Source organism: Hemibagrus wyckioides, linkage group LG11 (assembly GCF_019097595.1).
Source record: "Hemibagrus wyckioides isolate EC202008001 linkage group LG11, SWU_Hwy_1.0, whole genome shotgun sequence".
In the NCBI taxonomy this organism is placed as follows: domain Eukaryota; kingdom Metazoa; phylum Chordata; class Actinopteri; order Siluriformes; family Bagridae; genus Hemibagrus; species Hemibagrus wyckioides.
Genome location: NC_080720.1, coordinates 20,058,529 through 20,067,388, shown reverse-complemented (window position 1 = coordinate 20,067,388; position 8,860 = coordinate 20,058,529). Strand labels below are relative to the sequence as shown.

General features: G+C 37.6%; 1 protein-coding gene across 2 annotated transcripts in view; it reads right to left on the bottom strand.

The window, feature by feature from the left end:
• slc12a5a (solute carrier family 12 member 5a) overlaps positions 1–8,860 on the bottom strand; it is a 142,906-nt gene that overhangs the window by 6,358 nt on the left and 127,688 nt on the right. For both annotated transcript variants that reach the window (XM_058402744.1, XM_058402745.1), the window contains exons 19-25: positions 6,740–6,909; positions 6,026–6,157; positions 5,764–5,871; positions 3,060–3,185; positions 2,063–2,253; positions 1,645–1,659; positions 1,411–1,544 (exon numbers count right to left, since the gene is read on the bottom strand). In XM_058402744.1, the coding sequence (XP_058258727.1) occupies positions 1,411–1,544; positions 1,645–1,659; positions 2,063–2,253; positions 3,060–3,185; positions 5,764–5,871; positions 6,026–6,157; positions 6,740–6,909 (876 nt within the window). The remainder of the gene's footprint in view (positions 1–1,410; positions 1,545–1,644; positions 1,660–2,062; positions 2,254–3,059; positions 3,186–5,763; positions 5,872–6,025; positions 6,158–6,739; positions 6,910–8,860) is intronic.

The window sequence follows — 8,860 nt, the reverse complement described above, 5'->3', positions numbered from 1 at the left end:
CTGAGATTTAGTGTTAAGCAAACATTGCACATAAGGTGGGACACACAGTGGCACATAGAAAAGAAATTCTGATATTACAGACTATAAAATAAAATACATATAGAGAGGGACACACTCAAAGTTTACAAAATGATGTCTAACCAGCTCCTTTAAACTTGTAATAAGCACAGGAGGTAAAATGTGCATTCTAATAAACAATGTTTGTTGATGAAAATGATAATTTAGTGATAATTTAGTTTTGCACTATATTAGATTTTATCATTTATTCCACAGCTGCTTCAATACCTTTACCAGAGGCCATGGATTTCTGCCTGTTTTGTTGTGTCCATGTTCAACAATTAATGTCTTTGCTATGTGAGGCTTAATGCCTCATATGAAAGTAGAGAGGCTTTAAGAATTTACAGTTTCTCATAAATATTTCTGTTGTTACCTAGCCTACAAGGGGCAACATATACATTAAAAAAAATTAATACATAAAAATGATTAGTTTTGTTTAACACAAATGTTTATATCTTCACAGTAAATGGTGATATCAAACCCTCTGAGATGCCTCAAGTGCTTGTTCACGAGTAGTTTTGAAGGCGTTATCTTCAGTAAAATTCCATGTAAAGTTATCCCAACAGAGGTAAAAACTTATGACACTAAAAGCCCACAGTGTCCTGACTAATTTTATATCAGACTTACAGCCATAAAATAATTAATTTGTTTATACTGATTGAAAATGTCTGATAAGTCAATTTCCAATACACCTGTGTAATGGAACCCCAGCGTGCTGGTAAAAAATAAGTTAATCGGGAGAGAAAGAGAAAGAGGAGAGGAAAGAGAGAAAAATCCTAAAGAGATGAAACAATAAGATCAGATATGCAAGCAATGCTTTTGAAACTGCAGGTGCTGAAACCTGTTAATATTCATTTTTTAAAAATGTTATTAACCATAATATAGGTTTCTGCAGTCCAGACAAAGAAAATGAATTGTTTTTCTATACCTTTCCCAATTCTGTTGCTACTATGACAGCAACTTAACATTGTTAACAATGGCTATTACTGTTAATAGCTATTACATGATCTAACCTCTATATTATTTATTACATACAATATGCTGAAGCTCAGTGGTAGTGTTGCTGCCTCACAGCTCACACTGCAGGTTGTAGGTTCTCCAGTTTTCTTCCTCTTCCTAACTACATGCCAGTGAACTGGTGTGAAAGAATGTGTGAATGTGTTTGTGTGTGTGTGTGTGTGAATGGTGTGATGGACTGGTGTCCCATCCAGGGTGTGTTCCAGCTTCACACCCAGTATTTCTGGGATAAATTCCAGATTTTTGTGTTACTCCTGAGCAGAATGAAGTAGTTACTGAAGATGAAAACAAGAAAAAAGATAAAATAAAATACACACAGTAAAGGTTAAAGGATACAGTTCTCATCTCCAGTTCTGTTCTTAGGTGGTCCAGGCATGTTGAGCAGGACCAATTTGGCCTCACCAGATTTCTTCACGATTTCACCATTGAGTCTGAGAGCAGTGTGCATGCGTCTGACGTTGGACTGGTTTCTGTGTGGAGAATGGGAAAAATGTTGGCTAATGTCATTTATAACCTGTTTTTGAAATCTTGTGTGTGTGTAGGTCAAATACATAGAAATATAATACTTACAGATTCTCCCACTCTCTGTTGCATGATAAACAGAAAAATAACAAATAGTATAAACAAAGATAGCAAACACAAATCAGTCCTGCAGTGTAATGACTTAAAGACATCTAAGCTAATCTTTTCGGAAAAACATCATCACTATCATCAATGTTCACTGAAAATCAACCCCTGTTTTGATCCTTTTCTCCAGTAGATGGCACTGTAGCCTTGAGCTAGTGAATCTTCTACATGTTTGATGACTGTTGGGACAAGAGGCCATTTTCTAAGCTGCGAATATACAAGAACCTGCTGCTGATTTTACTTTTTATACCAAATGCACATGTTTTCTGTGATCCTTTATTGCTCCTTGAACATAATCTCAGTCCTTGGCTAGCTCTACTTGATATGCAGAAGCAAAAATGGACTGCATGTCGACACTCACGGTTTCATACTGAAAAGGTCTTTGATGGCCCCAGGTGTGCTGGCTCCTGGAGGTTTGGGCTGCTCTCCATCACATTTGGCCTCGGTCCAGGTCATCTGGACAGCTGTGCTGGGAGTCACGACCTCAGTGGCAGGGGACTGTGGGGTGGCGGGTGTTGGCGGGTTGGTGCTCTTATCGTGGATGAGCTGCTCCTGTAGAGGTTGGGATACAGTGACACACTGTAGAGGCAGGGCAAGGCACAACATGTACACATGGACAGTGTGAGGGCAAAGGAGGAAGATGTAGAGAGATAACTGTTATATCTGAGGAAGAAATATGACAATGAGTGAGAGAGCGAGAGAGAATTTGTTACATTTTAGCTATTTGCAGGGCCAGAAGATCATCAGAACGAAAAACTGTACCTGCCATGTTAGACCCAAAATACACTATTTCACCAGAGGCCAAAAAAATTGGAAATTGAACCTGTTCTGGGGTGTCCATGTTTCTCTACTGTCATGACTCATATGAATTGCAAATTTGCAATTCGTCTGAAGTATTTCTGTTTTTTCCTAACCTACTAGGGGCAATATATTCATAGACAAGTTCCTAAACAAAAAAAGGTTATTTTTTACACAAATGTTTATATCTTCAAAGGTAATGGTGATATCATACCCATTTCTGCTGTCTTACATGCCTCGAGAAGTGCTTGCTCATAAGCATCAGAAAATTGAAGCTGTTATCTTCAACCACTAAAATTCTGTGTAAGGTGTAAGGCTATAAGGTAAAAACATCTCAAACGGAAATACAACAGAGTCCTGACTAATTTTCTATCAGACTTGCAGTGGTAAAATAACTCGTGTTTATACTGATAATATCTGATGAGTAAATTTCCATTCGTAATTCGTTCCGTAATGGAACGCCAGTGTACTGGTAAAAAGGGTTTAAAACAGCAGTAGATACTGTATCGAACATTTAAAACTTGGTCATTGTGTTAATGACTATATGATCAGCTGTTTACCTCTTCCTCTGGTTTATCCTCCTTGCTGCTGGATGCTGCTTCCTCAGTCACACTCAGATGGGTGTTGACTGTTGCTGGGTTCTTGCGACGAATTGAACCACGGGAATGATCAGTGATGCTTTGAATCTGTGAAAAAAACACAAACATTCAACCCAGATGTAGGAAAAAACGCAGACTGGTACAAATGGGCTATAAATGAGCATCTTGTCTTTCCTAAATGCAAAAACAGCAAGTTTATTTTATTTATTTATTTTTTTTGCATCCACATCATTTGCTGTTAACAAATATTATATAGTGGATTATTTTGGACTTTTGTGAAACCAACTGCAACAAGACTCAATCATTCAAAAGACAAATGCACAGGATGGTATGGAGAATCTGGGGCTGAAGTCATTCATGCCCTGACTATAAATTCCTTCTTTGTGACAGTGATAGTTACTAGAAAACCAAAACAAAATTCTGTATGGACCACCTATCTGTTATCTGTACACCCACATCATTTCCCTATTGCACTTTATTTAGTATAAAACTGTGTACTGCTCAGTGCTGCACTGTCCTTTGTGAATTATTATAATGCTCTGTCTTGCACACATGCTCTATATGTAGTACTGTGCAGTGTAATTCACTCTGTCTTGTCTCTTATAGTTCTGTGTTTTATGTAGCATCATGATCCTTTCATTTTTCCATATAGTACACCAGCTGTATATGTTTGAAATGACAATAAAAGCTTTCTACTTTGACTTGAGTTGAAACATCCCCTACATTTTGTGTGAACTGGTGGTGTTTACATCTCTAGCATATTATATGCAGTGATTGAGAAGGAAATACGGTCACAGGTGTAATGAATGTGATCGAGGAGAATTATTTATGCTATCATCCCTTTTTTTTGGTGGGAAAATGTCTTTGGAGGAAAAAAAAATGTAGACAGACTAACATGCAATGCAAGGTGACAGAACCATGAGTTTAGTCTTTTTAGATTGAACAACTTTTCTGTTGTCAGACATGTCTTTTATTTGGATTAAGATATAAGACGTGATCTTCCTTTAAGTGTGTGTGTGAATTATTTGCCACACATAATTCTTAATATGCCACAGATGAGACCTTGTGGGAGAATGCATTGCTCAAACCGAATCATTTAATTGTCATGCTATCAACAGATATTACATTTTAGCGTCCCTTCTGCCATCACAACCAGCCATCACCGATCAGAAGTATTCCTGACTAAACCGTGCATGCTTGCTTCACCATTTTTTGAAAACCACTGCACCATTTTTTAAAAAACCCAACCAGCGATTAAATTTAGCTAGCTAGTTAACTTTAGCAACCTCTAGAGACCTCAAGATTCGATTTGCTTTTAATTAATCGATTTACCCCACAATTCAAATATGAAATCCAGAGGGCTGAAATCTGTCATCTATTAATGTCAAAATCTCCTAGATAAATGATAACTCTATTCACTTGAAGAAGCCTTTGACCACCTTCCTCTACCATTAGCAACATACTACAGAGTGCTGCAGGGATGATGGATTTTTGTTTGCCAGCCCTACATGTTTTGGTTAAATTAATAATCTTCACAATAGAACACAACGTTTATGATTTTTGAAGCCTAAATACAATCACTAGTAGTAGAAAGCTAAAGTTATAAAGGCTATAAACAAACTACATCACAGTCACATGACTTCAAAGTCACCACTAAGCCTCAGACAACTCATGCAATCTTTATTTAAAAACCTGTTTGCTGATAAGGATACACTGTGAATGCATGAGGAGTTTGAGTTGTGATAACTTTAAACTTTCCCGACAATCTTGGTAGCGGCGGCATGGTGGCTTAGTGGTTAGCACATTTGCCTCACACCTCCGGCGCCCTGGGTTTGAGTCTTGCTCCCGCTCACTGTGTGCATGTTCTTCCCTATGCTTGGTGGGTTATCTCCCACAGCCCAAAGACATGCTGATTGGAGTCTCTAAATTGCCCATAGTGTGTGACTCTGTGAGTGAATGAGAGTGTGTGTGAGTGCCCTGCGATGGGTTGGCACTCCGTCCAGGGTATATCCTGCCTTGATGTCCGATGACGCCTGAGGCTGAGGCTCGTGACCCGAGTATAGATCGGATAAGCGGTACAGACAAGAAATGAAAAATATCTGTAGCTACTTTTAAACCAAACATCTCTTTCCATTTTTCTCGTATTCCTGCAGCATTCTATTGTGTAATATTGTGTAATAGTATTAAGTAATATGTCTGACTGAAATGACCAGGGATAAGGGGCATAATTGTATATGAATCATATTAATTGATTCAAAACTGTGTAGTTGTCAAGAGACAATATTTCTGACTCTGAACTCACAAACATAATCATATGTAATGAATATAATAATTCTTGGTATTCAGACATTTGAACTTGAATTTTATAAGAACAGAAAAAAATCTTTAAAGACTGCAGTGCTAAGGAACTTCTGGACAGAGATGGGAAATGCTGCTCTAGGCTGGAATAGCTAAGCGGTGTTTTGCAAATCCTACAACACCATAACGCAATTATGGTTTTATTTTGCTTCATTTGCATGCCGCTTAAAGCAGTGTAACAACTGCTAACAGCAGACCTCTCCTGAGGGACAGAATAGCTGGAAAGTAAATTCATTTAGCTCAGACTGATGGACACGCTGAGTGTGCGTATGTGTTTGTGTGTTTCAAAAAGTGTGTGTGGGCTTGCCTCACGCTCACGCTCTGTCTTGGTGAGATTGATCTGCTTGAGGATCTGAGAGCGCTGTTCCATCATCAGGGTCTTCTCATAGGTGTAGGCTGAGATGTCGCTGTCATGCTGCAGAGAAGAACAAAGGAAATGCTCTCAGAATGTGAAGACGAGAAGAGGAGAGAAAATCTACAGACAGTTTAAATGGAGAAGGGATGATGAAGAAGAGGGAGCAAGTGAGGGTAAACGAAAGCATGAAAGAGAGAGAGAGAAAGACACACACCATCTCCACTACTTCCATCTGGGCATCGATACGCAAGTGGTACAGGAATGTAGTTAAGTCCTTCTTCATCTGAATAGAGTTATCATCCATCTGAGCCACAGTGAAGATGCGCATCTTGCACTTCCTCCACACCTTCACACACACACACACACACACACACACAAACACACCATGATTAACTATGTAATAGCAATGTGTAGTATATAGCACATATACAGTATAGTAAATCGACTTTATTACCTGCTTATTTGAATAATATAGTTATTAATATAGTTCTTTAGGTTACGTTATAATTATGTACTCGAATCTGAAACAGTTTCTAAGTAGAAATCTACCACAGAGGGTTTCATTTTTGCAAAAGGTTTTAGGCAAAATGATTTAAGAAAGCTAGAACCATTAACGATTTAACAAACCCCAGTGGAACCCTTTTCTCTTAAGGCTATATTCATAACCGAGTTTAGTGAGGAGTTAATAATGAAATTACACACATCACACAATATTCAGATGTGCAATTCTGTGCAAAAGTCTTAGACACTGTATATATGGTTTCTTTCTGAACAAATTTTATTATACATTTTAGAAAGTCTGAATTATTGATCCAATACAAAATTATAACTGAAATGCTGGAGTATTACCCCAAGAGTGTCTAATTATATTACATGTATTATAGCATAAAATAATGCAACAGTATAGTCCAGGAGTCAGCATGCTCACCTTGTGCTGGCGCAGGAGGAAGGGCAGTAGCATGAGCATGCCACCATCATGAACAATCCACCACACATCGATGTAACCCTCAGTGAAGCGCTCACCGTTTGATGGGAAAGCCGCGATATTCTTAGCCACCAGCAGGGCTTTACTTGCAGCTGTGGTTTCTCTGACCAACTCTATAAAAGAGAGCAGACAATTTCTGTGATTTGACAAATGGTTTTCTGATATAGATTATAATGCATTTTACTAATTGTAACAGGTTTCAAATGTACAGTGGATATAAAAATTCCACACATCCCTGTTAAAATCACAGGTTTCTGTGGTGTAAAATAAAGAAGCCAAGATAAATCAGCTTTTTCTTCCTCAATATGAAATTAATGTATGAAAATTACATGAAAAACAATCAGAAAAATAGGGGAAAAAAAGCTTACAATAAACTAGTCACATAAGTGTGCACACCCCTAAACTAACACTTTCAATTTTAGATGTGTTTTAGGTAAGAGTCTATTAGCAAGGCATATCTTGACTTGGCAATATTTTCCCACTTGTTCTTTCAAAATCATTCTAGATTCATCAACAAGGACATCTTCTGCAGCCTGCTACACAGAGTTTTAGTTGGACTCAGGTCTGTGCTATAGCTACAGTGAGACATTCAGAAATACTGAGCTTGGGTTAAGCTGTTCCTGTGTTGATTTGGATGTATGCTTTGGGTCATTATCCTGCTGCAAGGTGACATTCCTTTTCATCTTCAGCCTATTACCAGACACCTGAAGGTTGGGCAATTAAATCAACTCGTATTTGCAGCTATCCACGATTCCCAACATCTTGATAAAGGCTGCGGTTCTGGTTAAAGTAAAGCAGCCCTAAAGCATGATGCTGCCTTGCTGCACTGTGGGTATGGTGTTCTTTAGGTGAGATGCTTTTTTGCAAAAACATTACTTTTGGGATTAATTTACCTTTTAGAATTGGTCTCATTGGACTATAACACATTCTACCACATGGTTTGGGGTGATTTACGGGAGCATAGATGTCTTTTTGTGAAAAAAGGGCTTCCATCTAGTCACCTTACCCCATGTGAAGAACATGAGAGCTTGCTGTAACATGCAGAGAGAAATCAGTACTTGTCAGATCTTCCTGCAGCTCATTTAATGTTGCTATAGCTCTCTTGCAAGCCTCCTGGGTAAGGTTTTTGTCTTGTTTTTGTTTAAATTTGGGATAGACTTCCTGTTCTTGGTGATGACACTGTGCTGCTCCATTTTCTCTTTTTGTTGATGATGGCCTTTACAGTGTTCCATGGAAATTGAATGGTATCTTTCAACAAGTGAGATATCACACGTTTTCTAAGCTTTTTGTAGACCATGGCTTAAGCAATCGGATTAAAAATACTGAATTGAATTTACTCCACTTACTTTGCTACACACAAACTGAATTGACTTACAATTTGGTTTTCTACAGCCTACATGATTTAATCATGTATATTCAAAATCCAGGAATATAATTATCCATGCAGCGAGCACTGACTCAGGATCAAACCCAAGGCATCCACTATCCACTATATCTTCTATTGATTTCTGCAGTAAATTGTTGATTGTTTTCGTATCCACTATCATCAACCGCTATTTGTAAATTGATCTGTTTTTTTTTTTGTTACAAGGTTGTTATTAATTGGTGCTTAACAGTGACTATTAGCAGAATAATATTAGAGATGTGGAACAGAAGGATCCCTCAGGGAATCATACAGCATTAGCAGTCTGTTACAGCAAGAAATAACAGACCAGACCAAACAGACCTGACCAATTAGAATGGAGTAATAATGCAGGGTAACTAGATGTAGTATTCATTATCACCATTGAGATAGATAGATAGATAGATAGATAGATAGATAGATAGATAGATAGATAGATAGATAGATAGATAGATAGATAGATACATTATTCATCCGATGGGGAAGTTCTGAGTTATATTAATAAATAATCATCTCATCTTTTTATGATAAAAATAATTTTTTAACAATTATTTCCAACAATGAATACAATACATTAATAATACATTCTTCAATATCAGTTGAGTAAAATTTTGCACAATTTTCTTTTATTATAACTGATTTTACCAAGTTTATTATAACCG